This window comes from Electrophorus electricus, chromosome 19 (genome assembly GCF_041902795.1).
Source record: "Electrophorus electricus isolate QZ-2024a chromosome 19, ASM4190279v1, whole genome shotgun sequence".
NCBI lineage: Eukaryota > Metazoa > Chordata > Actinopteri > Gymnotiformes > Gymnotidae > Electrophorus > Electrophorus electricus.
Window position 1 is genome coordinate 4421030 of NC_137515.1, and position 14168 is coordinate 4435197.

General features: G+C 35.5%; 3 protein-coding genes across 3 annotated transcripts; all 3 read left to right on the plus strand.

The window, feature by feature from the left end:
• The first annotated feature begins 4393 nt into the window (after positions 1-4393).
• Positions 4394-6809, plus strand: LOC113568684 (trace amine-associated receptor 13c-like). Its single transcript, XM_026996863.3, has one exon. The coding sequence runs from the start codon at positions 4431-4433 to the stop codon at positions 5433-5435; it is 1005 nt and encodes a 334-aa protein (XP_026852664.2). The 5' UTR covers positions 4394-4430; the 3' UTR covers positions 5436-6809.
• A 2190-nt stretch (positions 6810-8999) lies between these two features.
• Positions 9000-10028, plus strand: LOC118242868 (trace amine-associated receptor 13c-like). The gene has a single exon (XM_035535802.2). It carries the CDS (start codon positions 9024-9026, stop codon positions 10026-10028), a length of 1005 nt encoding a protein of 334 aa, XP_035391695.2. The 5' UTR covers positions 9000-9023.
• Positions 10029-12387: 2359 nt separating this feature from the next.
• On the plus strand, positions 12388-13407 carry LOC118242874 (trace amine-associated receptor 6-like). Its single transcript, XM_035535872.1, has one exon. It carries the CDS (start codon positions 12388-12390, stop codon positions 13405-13407), a length of 1020 nt encoding a protein of 339 aa, XP_035391765.1.
• Positions 13408-14168: the final 761 nt, after the last annotated feature.

Below are 14168 nucleotides of genomic sequence, written 5' to 3' on the forward strand. Positions count from 1 at the left end.
ATGTTAATCCTGAGGATCTCAACAGTTTAATTATTCCAAACTCTGTTCCTATCCCTATTGCTTCACTTTCAGGTTTAGTAGACTATTACAATAATAGTTTATCTTCTGCGCATGATATCCTAGCCCCTGCAAAAAAAACCCAAAAAAACCTCCAGGTTCTTTTATTTGTCCATGGTGCTCCTTGGTACCTGAATTACATCGAGGCATTAGAGGGTATACACCAAGCCCAGATTTTCTATTCATAAACACATGTATTTTGAACATATCCTTTACTACAAAATATTCTTTCTGTGCAAAAACATCTTATTATGCACACATTATTAGCATTAATGGTGAATGGAATACTAAGACACTTTTCTATACAGTGAAAAGTTTACTCAAACCATCTGAAATAAATATCAATACTAACCTCTCTAATGAACAATATTCTGCTTTTTTGAAGTTTCTCAACTCCAAAATTAACACAATTCCTGTGCATTTGGCTCTTGATGCAATGGTGAGCAGTAAGGAGGCAGACACATGTGCAAAGAAGAGCGAACTTTATTAGGGGATTAGGGGCAAATCCAGATTCAGAGTCATCAGAGCAGTCCAGGGTCATTGAGTCAATACGTAGCATAAATGGATACATCATGAACAAAAAAAAACCACATGGAGGCAAACACAGGAAGCAGGCTATAACAAAGAAGCTAGGGAAAAACACAGGGAGGTAAGGAAAAACAAATGGCTAGAATCACAAAACAGGCTAACAAACAAGGGCTTTTAAATACCGATGAGCTTTCAAAAACTTTCAAACAAACAACCAAACATTCAAACAGCCAAACCATGAACAGCCAAAACAACGGGAACAACACAGGGTTTAATACATTAACTTAACAGGACTAGAAACGAGGAACAGATGGATGTAATGATGGGTGCGGAAAACCAAATGAGGGGTAGAGATAACAACAAAACTAAGGAATGGAAACAAAAACACACAAGACAAGGAAACCATGGAACATGTAAGCTGGGAGGGACTAACTGTGACACTTGATAATATTTCACAGACAGATTTATCACCAGTAAGCACTATCAAATTGTCCCCAGCCATTGACTAATGTGACTTCTGTCTTCTAACTGAAAATAGAAATTTTTAATTTATTACTAAATCCAATATCTTTGTATGTCATATAGATTGTATTACTACAACGGTTAACTACCATTTGCCTTCAATTATTTATTTGATAATAATCAGTAATTAAAGTTCTCATAAAGATCATTAGTATAGATCATTAGTACTTTTCACTGAAAGTTGCTATAATCAGACCAATTCTGAAATTAGAATTTTTAAATCCCAAACATAGTACAGAAACGGCTATGGTTAAGATCACCAATGATCTTCTCTGTGCAGCTGATTCAGGTGTGCTTCCTATTTTAATCTTTACGTGTGCTCAGTGTAGCCTTTGATACAATATCATATCAGCTTCTTATGGAGCAGTTGGCTAGTATTGGACTCTGTGGCACTGTACATCAGTGGTTTGCTTCCTATCTTGCAGACAGGACACAGTTTGTACAGATTCAGAATTATTGGTCAGAAATCTCTACGGTTCATTGTGCTGTTACACAGGGTTCAGTGTTAGGCTCACTATTATTCATCATTTACCTTCTGCCTCTTGGCAATATTTTTCAGCATCTATGATGATCGGTTTCATTGTTATGCTGATGATATGCAGCTGTGTGTGTCCAATATGCCAACTTCTACTCTCTCTTTCAATACTCACACATCTTATTTCCATTATACACATATATGGATAACAAGCAATTATTTCAAATTCGATAGGAGTAAAACTGAGCTGTTTCCTATGGGATCTAAATGTACACTTAAAAATATATATATATATTTGTACATTCCCTATGGCTGGAGCTATTATAACTGTCTTCGTAAAGTTTTACAGCCTTGGTGTTATTTTGGACAGTATGCTCTGTTTTTCTAGTCATAAATTGTGTCTCCTTGATTGTGTTTTTTTTATTTATGAAATATTTCCAGACTACGACTTGTTTTAACACAACACTTTACTGAAATCTTAGTCAAAATAATCCTAGTAGGCATTTCTGCAGCACGAATCCATGGACATTACATGGTCTAAATCGGCTGACCATGTTACACCTTTGCTAATTCAATTTCATTGGCTCTATGTAATCACAATGGATTAATGTAAACATTTTATTACTAACAATTAAAACTTCATAATCTTTCCCTTGTCTATCTTTCTTTCTCACATTCGCATAATGGCAAACAACAAGTATGCCTCTAGTGTTTCTCTTCAGAATTGCACTTTCCTACCATTACAAGAATATTTTAATGACATTCTTATTTTATTTAGTATCGAAGTGTATATACATAATAATGGGAGAATTTTAATGTGACTTTTTTTTCTTTAGTACCAAAGTGTATACAGTACATAATAACTGTTATGAACGCCAGGAATCATGCTCAACCCCACACTGCCATGCCTTCCTCTTCCCACACATTCCTCTAATCTGGTTCACCGGAATGCTAGTACACACCTGATCATTGTTTCCCCTCATCACTCCTCCCTTAATTAAGATCCCCTCCTTCAAATTCACGTCGTGAAGTATTGCCAACCTTATGTTGCGTAACAAGCGGTTCAGTTACGGTTTTGTCTTCCTGGTTTTCGACTTCTGCCTGTGTTTCACAGCTTGTCTTCTGCCTGACCCCTGGACATCCCACGGACTTTGCCCCATGTTATCGACCCTGAAACAACCTAATTACCTGCCTGACCCCACTGATCTGTTTGATCTAAATAACAAAACCTCTTGCGATTGGATCCTCTTCCTTGTTTGTGTGTGCAATCATTACAATAACTCTGTTATCAAGTGCAAGTGGAGTGATAATTTTGTATTAGGTTGAACTCGTTAACCTAGTGTATATTCATGGGGTTTGTGATAGATAAATAGAATGCTGAGGTTGAGAAATGGCTGTGGTAGTTTAATACATTGCTGGTATAGATTGGTTTTGTTCTAATAACATCTAGTTTGGTTAGGTTTCCCAGGGAGCTGACTTGCTATAAATTGAGCTTTTCTATTGTCTACATGCACACATATATTGTGATCAGTATTCACTTGCTTCACTTGGGGACTTGTCATTAGTGTGATCAGAAGCGGATGATAGACAACAAAATGATTCAGAGGATGATTACATGTTGGAATTATCTTGACTGTGCAAAAGATACCACACAAGCACAGAGAGTGAAGGTTGCCACTCACTCTAATTGGGAAATTGTACTGTTGAAACATGACTGACTACAACCTCAGGGATAGGAAAAACTTTTCTACCTGTTAAGCCATTTTTTGTACAGACTATTGTCCAGTGATGGTTGGTGCTCTGTACTGGTCTTAACCTCCTTCCCTTTCCCTGCACCCAGTGCAGTCCTCCAGGGGGCTGTAGTGTCTGATAGACAGTACACTGTGTGCAAAGTGGCCGCTGCTTCTCGTCAGGCCTGAGTGTGAAAAGTGGAAAAAAAAGCAATATTTGTAAAGCGACCTTGAGTTTGAGAGAGGTGCTAAATGAATGCAACTAATAATAATGATAATATTGTAAGCATCTTTATGTCCTTTGTGCGAAAAGCAATATGTACATGTATTATTACAATGTATTATTATTTATTATTATTATTCCCCAAAATAAAAGTTATGCTTTTGACTGGAAATTGTGAATATAATCCTACCTCAAGTTTCACAGAAATCATCAGACAATAAATAACCTGAGTGCAAAGAGATATTAACATACTCCATACCTATAGCTCATACTGCTCTATCAGTGTCAGAGCAAAAGTCTGTTGGAAAATGAAGCATACTTCTAAATACAAACACCTGGGCTGTGCCGGTATGATGCTGAATTATCACAGTTTGTGTTCCATCATCTCTGATGTTGACACGTTATAAATGAATGATTTTCTCTGAAGCCCATTTTAAAACCAATATCATAAAACACATTTGGCGGTGAAACAGACTAGATTAGTGCTCCCACTTTCAGCTTCATGAAATTAATTTTTTTTCTTTATAATCCAGCAGTCTTAGAACAGATGACCAGATTCGTTACAATGAGAACATTATACGTATGCATTTATTTATTTAGTAGTATGATAAAGGCAAAGGAATACCTAAAAAAAAACCTTGTGTACAAAATGTGATGAATGTGAAATTTTTGAACTCTAACTATAAACATTTCCACTCCTCTACTGGTCACCCCTGTAATGACATTGTTGAATATTAAGTGAATGATGCTGTGTTAAAAGTGGCCATTCATATGTTAGTAGGAGGATTCATACTTCAATATAAATACACAATCTGCAAAGACAAATTCAGCAGATCAGCAGTGTAGAACAGCATATTTTGAACACCTCCAACTGGCAAATCTATAAATTCTTAAGATGAATATCACAGAGTATCAGCAAAACATGACAGTTGAGTACTGCTTTCCTGACAACAACTCATCATGCAGAAAGGAGGTCCGAACAGGCCCTGGAAATATATTTTTGTTTAGTTTTCTGTCTTGTATATCTGTTTGCACTGTGTTTTTGAACTTGCTTGTGATCTTATCTATCTCTCACTTCAAGCAGCTCCATACCCCTACCAACCTACTCATCCTCTCTCTGGCTGTGGCCGATCTTCTCGTGGGACTTGTTTTCATGCCTGTGAATACAATGCAACTAAGAGACAGCTGTTGGTATCTTGGTAAAATGGCATGTACAATTGTTCTAATAATCAATTATATCTCAATGTCAGCATCTGTGTGTAATATGGTTTTCATTGCGGTTGATCGGTACATTGCAGTCAGTGATCCTCTGCTATATTCCACTAAAGTCACAGTTCGTAAAATGTCTTTATTCATAATTTTAGGCTGGTCTTTTAGTCTCTTGTATATCCTCATCTATTTGTACTTTAATGACCATCTCCTTCCATCTCAGATCTTGAGCAGATGCCACGGAGAGTGCATTTTAATTATAAAATCTTCCTTAATGACCACTGATCTTGTGATTTCATTTATATGCCCATGTTCAGTTATACTTATCTTGTATTCAATCATTTTTACTTTGGCAAGACGTCAAGCTAAAGCTGTGAGATCTGTGTTGAATGCTACCTCAAACAGACACAGAGACAAAGTTTCTAAGTCTTCTAATTCTAAAGCAGCAAAAACACTGGGCATTGTTGTTTGTGTTTATCTTGCTCTCTGGATACCTTTCTATTTATGTTCTCTGTCTGCGGAAAACATGACATCTTTGTCACTGGTGTCAACTGTTCTTATCTGGCTTATATCCATCAATTCCTCTGTCAATCCTCTAATATATGCTATATTTTATCCATGGTTTAGAGCAACAGCTAAGTACATTGTGACTTGTAGACTGTTTAAATTATCACCTTCAACATTCCATTAATTTTCAAAGCATATTTAAAAAACTTTATTCTCCTCTAAAGACTGAATCTGCTTCATATGATATAAATTACAAAAACTGAAGAGATGAGTATGATGACTGGATGGGCTTCTGTAATTGTGTTTTAAATTTGTATTTTTCAAATCTTATTCTATTATAGTCATGCACATGAATTATATATATAAAGCAGATATCAGGAGCTAGGATATTTATACCTTTTGTCAAAGTTATCTTATGCACATATATAAAACTGGTCCCACTATAAGACAGTATACACGTTATATGTATGAATGTATACTAAATTTGAAAAAGGTCTTTTAATTGCTGGATCCCATATTTTTATTATTCTGTCAGATAACAACTTGACCTCTAAGACATTGGTGTAGACTGCATTTGGATGGTTGTATACATTAATTCTTCTATGAATCCTTTGTCATTTTTTTAATTAATGTTCTAGATTATCAGCTAAGTATATTGCTACTTTTAGAATTTTGTAGTCTTTATCTGAAAATTAAATTTGTTTCCAGGGCATTTTAATTTCAGACTTATCCTGCCAGAGGTGCAACACTAAGACAACTCCAGGTTTGCTTTCTATTTTAATTTTTACGTGTGCTCAGTGTAGCCTTTGTTACAATATCATATCAGCTTCTTATGGAGCAGTTGGCTAGTATTGGACTCTGTGGCACTGTACATCAGTGGTTTGCTTCCTATCTTGCAGACAGGACACAGTTTGTACAGATTCAGAATTATTGGTCAGAAATCTCTACGGTTCATTGTGCTGTTACACAGGGTTCAGTGTTAGGCTCACTATTATTCATCATTTACCTTCTGCCTCTTGGCAATATTTTTCAGCATCTATGATGATCGGTTTCATTGTTATGCTGATGATATGCAGCTGTGTGTGTCCAATATGCCAACTTCTACTCTCTCTTTCAATACTCACACATCTTATTTCCATTATACACATATATGGATAACAAGCAATTATTTCAAATTCGATAGGAGTAAAACTGAGCTGTTTCCTATGGGATCTAAATGTACACTTAAAAATATATATATATATTTGTACATTCCCTATGGCTGGAGCTATTATAACTGTCTTCGTAAAGTTTTACAGCCTTGGTGTTATTTTGGACAGTATGCTCTGTTTTTCTAGTCATAAATTGTGTCTCCTTGATTGTGTTTTTTTTATTTATGAAATATTTCCAGACTACGACTTGTTTTAACACAACACTTTACTGAAATCTTAGTCAAAATAATCCTAGTAGGCATTTCTGCAGCACGAATCCATGGACATTACATGGTCTAAATCGGCTGACCATGTTACACCTTTGCTAATTCAATTTCATTGGCTCTATGTAATCACAATGGATTAATGTAAACATTTTATTACTAACAATTAAAACTTCATAATCTTTCCCTTGTCTATCTTTCTTTCTCACATTCGCATAATGGCAAACAACAAGTATGCCTCTAGTGTTTCTCTTCAGAATTGCACTTTCCTACCATTACAAGAATATTTTAATGACATTCTTATTTTATTTAGTATCGAAGTGTATATACATAATAATGGGAGAATTTTAATGTGACTTTTTTTTCTTTAGTACCAAAGTGTATACAGTACATAATAACTGTTATGAACGCCAGGAATCATGCTCAACCCCGCACTGCCATGCCTACCTCTTCCCACACATTCCTCTAATCTGGTTCACCGGAATGCTAGTACACACCTGATCATTGTTTCCCCTCATCACTCCTCCCTTAATTAAGATCCCCTCCTTCAAACTCACGTCGTGAAGTATTGCCAACCTTATGTTGCGTAACAAGCGGTTCAGTTACGGTTTTGTCTTCCTGGTTTTCAACTCCTGCCTGTGTTTCAGAGCTTGTTTTCCTTCTGACCCCTGGACACCCCACGGACTTTGCCCCATGTTATCGACCTTGAAACAACCTAATTACCTGCCTGACCCCACTGATCTGTTTGATCTAAATAACAAAACCTCTTGCGATTGGATCCTCTTCCTTGTTTGTGTGTGCAATCATTACAATAACTCTGTTATCAAGTGCAAGTGGAGTGCAAGTGCAAGTGCAAGTGGAGTTGAACTCGTTAAATTAGTGTATATTCATGGGGTTTGTGACAGATAAAAATAATTCTGAGGTTGCGAAATGACTGTGGTAGTTTAATAGATTGCTGGTATAGATTGGTTTTGTTCTAATAACATCTAGTTTGGTTAGGTTTCCCAGCCAGGTAGCTGACTTGCTATAAATTGAGCTTTTCTATTGTCTACATGCACAGATATATTGTGATCAGTATTCACTTGCTTCACTTGGGGACTTGTCATTAGTGTGATCAGAAGCAGATGATAGACAACAAAATGATTCAGAGGATGATTACATGTTGGAATTATCTTGACTGTGCAAAAGATACCACACAAGCACAGAGAGTGAAGGATGCCACTCACTCTAATTGGGAAATTGAACTGTTGAAACATGACTGACTACAACCTCAGGGATAGGAAAAACTTTTCTACCTGTTAAGCCATTTTTTGTACAGACTATTGTCCAGTGATGGTTGGTGCTCTGCACTGGTCTTAACCTCCTTCCCTTTCCCTGCACCCAGTGCAGTCCTCCAGGGGGCTGTAGTGTCTGATAGAGAGTACACTGTGTGCAAAGTGGCCGCTGCTTCTCATCAGGCCTGAGTGTGAAAAGAGGAAAAAAAAAGCAATATTTGTAAAGCGACCTTGAGTTTGAGAGAGGTGCTAAATGAATGCAACTAATAATAATGATAATATTGTAAGCATCTTTATGTCCTTTGTGCGAAAAGCAATATGTACATGTATTATTACAATGTATTATTATTTATTATTATTATTCCCCAAAATAAAAGTTATGCTTTTGACTGGAAATTGTGAATATAATCCTACCTCAAGTTTCACAGAAATCGTCAGACAATAAATAACCTGAGTGCAAAGAGATATTAACATACTCCATACCTATAGCTCATACTGCTCTATCAGTGTCAGAGCAAATGTCTGTTGGAAAATGAAGCATACTTCTAAATACAAACACCTGAGCTGTGCCGGTATGATGCTGAATTATCGCAATTTGTGTTCCATCATCTCTGATGTTGACACGTTATAAATGAATGATTTTCTCTGAAGCACATTTTAGAACAAATATCATATAACACATTTGGCGGTGAAACAGACTAGATTAGTGCTCCCACTTTCAGCTTCATCAAATTAATTATTTTTCTTTAAAATCCAGCAGTCGTAGAACAGATGACCAGGTTCGTTACAATGAGAACATTATATGTATGCATTATATGTATGCTAACTTGTGTACAAAATGTGATGGATGTGAAATGTTTGAACTCTAACTATAAACATTTCCACTCCTCTACTGGTCACCCCTGTAATGACATTGTTGAATTTTAAGTGAATGATGCTGTGTAAAAAGTGGCCATTCATATGTTAGTAGGAGGATTCATACTTCAATATAAATACACAATCTGCAAAGACAAATTCATCAGTCCAGTACTGCTGAACAGCATATTATAAACAGCTCCAACTTGCATATCTGTAAATACTTAAGATGAATATCACAGAGGATCAACAAAACATGACAGTTGAGTACTGCTTTCCTGACAACAACTCATCATGCAGAAAGGAGGTCCGAACAGGCCCTGGAAATATAATTTTGTTTATTTTTCTGTCTTGTATCATTATATGCAATGTATTTTTGAACTTGCTTGTGATCTTGTCCATCTCTCACTTCAAGCAGCTCCAAACTCCAACTAACCTACTCATCCTCTCTCTGGCTGTGGCTGATCTTCTCATGGGACTTGTTTTCATGCCTGTAAATACAATGCAACTAAGAGACAGCTGTTGGTATCTTGGTAAAATGGCATGTATCATTTTTCTAGTAATCAATTGTATCTCAGCTTCAGCATCTGTGTGTAATATGGTTTTAATTGCAGTTGATAGGTACATTGCAGTCAGTGACCCTCTGCTATATTCCACTAAAGTCACAGTTTGTAAAATGTCTTCATGCATAATTCTAGGCTGGTCTTTTTCTCTTTTGTATGTCCTTGTCTATTTGTACTTTAATGACCATCTCCTTCCATCTCAGATCTTGAGCAGATGTCACGGAGAGTGCATTTTAATCGTAAAATCTTCCTTGGTGATCATTGATCTTGTGATTTCATTTATATGTCCATGTTCAGTTATACTCATCTTGTATTCAATCATTTTTACTTTAGCAAGGCGTCAAGCTAAAGCTGTGAGATCCGTGTTGAATGCTACCTCAAACAGACACAGAGCCAAAGTTTCTAAGTCTTCTAATTCTAAAGCAGCAAAAACACTGGGCATTGTTGTTTGTGTTTATCTTGCTCTCTGGATACCTTTTTATTTATGTTCTCTGTTTGTTGAAAACATGACATCTTTGTCAGTGGTGTGGACTGTTCTTGCCTGGCTTATATCCATCAATTCCTCTGTCAATCCTCTAATATATGCTATATTTTATCCATGGTTTAGATCATCAGCTAAGTACATTGTGACTTGCAGACTGTTTAAGTTATCACCTTCAACATTCCATTAATTTTCAAAGCATATTTAATTTCAAACTTTATTCTCCTCAAAAGACTGAATCTGCTTCATATGATATAAATTACAAAAGATGAAGAGATGAGTATGATGATTGCATGGGCTTCTGTAATTGTGTATTAAATTTGTATATTTTTAAATCTTATTCTATTATAGTCATGCACATGAATTATATATATACAAAGCAGATATAAGAAGCTAGTATATTTATACCTTTTGTCAAAGTTATCTTACGCAAATATATAAAACTGGTCCCACTATAAGACAGTATAGATGTTATATGTATGCTAAGTTTGAAAAAGGTCTTTTAATTGCTGGTTCCCATATTTTTATTAATCTGTCAGATAACAACTTGACCTCTAAGACATTGGTGTAGACTGCATTTGGATGGTTGTATACATTAATTCTTCCATGAATCCTTTATCATTTTTTATATTAATGTTCTAGATTATCAGCTAAGTATATTGCTACTTGTAGAATTATTTTTTTTAATTTTTTGTTTTATTATTTATTTTGCTTGTTTTGTTATTCATTTAGCGGGTTGTTTGTGTGTCTTGGAAAGAACACGAATTTGCCTGTATCACAATACAATCCCAATGTCATTGGAAAATTCTATTTATGGTCTTTTTTTTTTAGAAATTGGTAGTCTGTTTTGAATCTTGTGATTTACCTTCTAAACAAAAGATTCTTGTGACATTTTGGCTCTTTTGAAGCCAGTGTTAGATGTTGATTCCATGTTGTTTTTAATTATAATACTGTTCACACTTTGCATTAAAGTTATAATCAGATTTGAAGGGCAAAGTGTAGAGTATTCAAACTTGTTCTTCCTGAGGTCTCCTTGTCAGTGTTTTGAGAAGTTGGCGCCCCTTGACTAAAACCTTTCAATACACAAAATACTGCAGCATATGTATAAAGAAAATCAAGTCAAATCATCCCATTTTTCCTCAGTACACACACACACTCACACACACTCACACACACACACACACATTAATCAAAACGTGTGCGCGCACACACACACACACACACACACACACACATCAGTGAAAATGCACACACACACACACACACACATCAATCAAAACGTGCACGCACACACACACACACACACATACACACACAATGTTTTTCATTTTGGTGTGAAGGATGTGGTTGCTTTTTAAACACAATCTGCTGATATCAGGTTTAATCTTTCAAACAGCCAGTCTTAAGTTGTTCTCCTCCTCTAGTTTTGATGTGTTCTGTGGCTTCAGAACAACCAGTGCAGAGGATCCAACTTTGTATACATATAATGAACCACATGGCAAAGGCTTCTGATTGCATGTTTTGTAAAGGCTGGATAATCTTGCTGAATGTTCAACCAGAACTCAGCCACTGGTTGTCTGTTGAACTGGAGAATCTACTTCCCCAAATAATTTGATGTAAGTGAACCCATATTTTAAATAATATTCATCATATTGTCTCTTTTTACATATGTCGCCTTTTTCTAATTTTATTGATTTTCTGGAACTTAAGTGGTTCATTTTGGAAATTATGACACATTTCCAGTTGACAACATTTTTTGTACAGACTATTGTCCAGTGATGGTTGGTGCTCTGTACTGGTCTTAACCTCCTTCCCTTTCCCTGCACCCAGTGCAGTCCTCCAGGGGGCTGTAGTTTCTGATAGAGAGTACACTGTGTGCAAAGTGGCTGCTGCTTCTCATCAGGTGTGTGTGTGTAAAGAGGAAAAAAAAGCAATATTTGTAAAGCGACCTTGAGTTTGAGAGAGGTACGAAATGAATGCAACTAATAATAATGATAATATTGCAAGCATCTTCATGTCCTTTGTGTGAAAAGCAATATGTAAATAATATGTATATGTAAGATGTAAATAATAATATGTATTATTACAATGTATTATTATTATTATTATTCCACAAAATAAAAGTCTAGATTAGTGCTCCCACTTTCAGCTTCATCAAATAAATTTTTTTTTTCAAAATCCAGCAGTCATAGAACAAATGACCAGGTTCGTTACAATAAGAGCATTATATGTATGCATTTATTTAATATTTAGTAGTATGCTAAAGGCAAAGGAATACCTAAAAAAAAACCTTGTGTACAAAATGTGATGGATGTGAAATGTTTGAACTCTTAACTATAAACATTTCCACTCCCCTACTGGTCACCCCTGTAATGACATTGTTGAATATTAAGTGAATGATGCTGTGTAAAAAGTGGCCATTCATATGTTAGTAGGAGGATTCATACTTCAATATAAATACACAATCTGCAAAGTCAAATTCAGCAGATCAGCACTGTTGAACAGCATATTATGAACATCTCCAACTGGCATATCTATAAATTCTCAAGATGAATATCACAGAGTATCAGCAAAACATGACAGTTGAGTACTGCTTTCCTGACAACAACTCATCATGCAGAAAGGAGGTCCGAACAGGCCCTGGAAATATATTTTTGTTTAGTTTTCTGTCTTGTATATCTGTTTGCACTGTGTTTTTGAACTTGCTTGTGATCTTATCTATCTCTCACTTCAAGCAGCTCCATACCCCTACCAACCTACTCATCCTCTCTCTGGCTGTGGCCGATCTCCTCGTGGGACTTGTTTTCATGCCTGTGAATACAATGCAACTAAGAGACAGCTGTTGGTATCTTGGTAAAATGGCATGTACAATTGTTCTAATAATCAATTTTATCTCAATGTCAGCATCTCTGTGCAATATGGTTTTCATTGCAGTTGATCGGTACATTGCAGTCAGTGATCCTCTGCTATATTCCACTAAAGTCACAGTTCATAAAATGTCTTTATTCATAATTCTAGGCTGGTCTTTTAGTCTCTTGTATATCCTCATCTATTTGTACTTTAATGACCATCTGCTTCCATCACAGATCTTGAGCAGATGCCACGGAGAGTGCATTTTATTTATAAAATCTTCCTTAGTGACCACTGATCTTGTGATTTCATTTATATGCCCATGTTCTGTTATACTTATCTTGTATTCAATCATTTTTACTTTGGCACGACGTCAAGCTAAAGCTGTGAGATCTATGTTGAATGCTACCTCAAACAGACACAGAGCCAAAGTTTCTAAGTCTTCTAATTCTAAAGCAGCAAAAACACTGGGCATTGTTGTTTGTGTTTATCTTGCTCTCTGGATACCTTTTTATTTATGTTCTCTGACAGTTGAAAACATAACATCTTTCTCACTCTTGTGGACTGTTCTTACCTGGCTTATATCCATCAATTCTTCTGTCAATCCCCTAATATATGCTATATTTTATCCATGGTTTAGAGCCTCAGCTCAATACTTTGTCACCTGTAGACTGTTTAATTTTTCATCAACAGTCATTTTGTTTCTAGAGCATATTTAATTTCAAACTTTATTCTCCTCAAAAGACTGAGACTGCATCACATTAACTATGTGCCTGAGAACATTTCTAAACTCAAGTAGGATTCAGCTGGCAAAGTAAACCAGAAAAAAAGAAATAGCAAAAAACTGTGAACTTGTGTATAAATAAAATTAATTAATTGTTTTTCCAAACTTGCAAAACCAATTTTATACAATTAAACTATTGATATTTATGTTTTCAAAGTTTAAAAAAAAAAACCTGAAGAGATGAGCAGGATGAATTGACAGGTTTCAGTAAGTGTGTATTATCTCTTTTTATCTTAGTATATCAAAATTATGTATATGAATTAATGCATTTAAAGCAAATATCAGCAGATAGAAGGAGCTAGATATTTATAATTTTTGTCTAACCTATTCACGTATAACCTATAAAACAAGTCCTGCTATAAGACTGTATACACACTGTTATATGTATGCATTCAAGCCAAGTTTGTAAAAGGTCTTTTACTTGCTGGATCACATTTTTTTTCTGTCAGATCAGAACTTGAACACTAATTATTTGGTATGGCTGTCATTTAGATAGATAATATACATTAATTCCTCTCAAAATCCCTTAACATGCTTTATTTTATAAATGTTTTATCAAAGTATATTGTTACTGTAGAATTTAGGAGTCCTTATCTTTAAAATTGAATTTGTTTCCAGCACAGTTTTAATTTCAGACTTAACCTGACACCTGAAAAGCTGAGACCACTCCATGATACCTCTATCCTTCCTCTACAA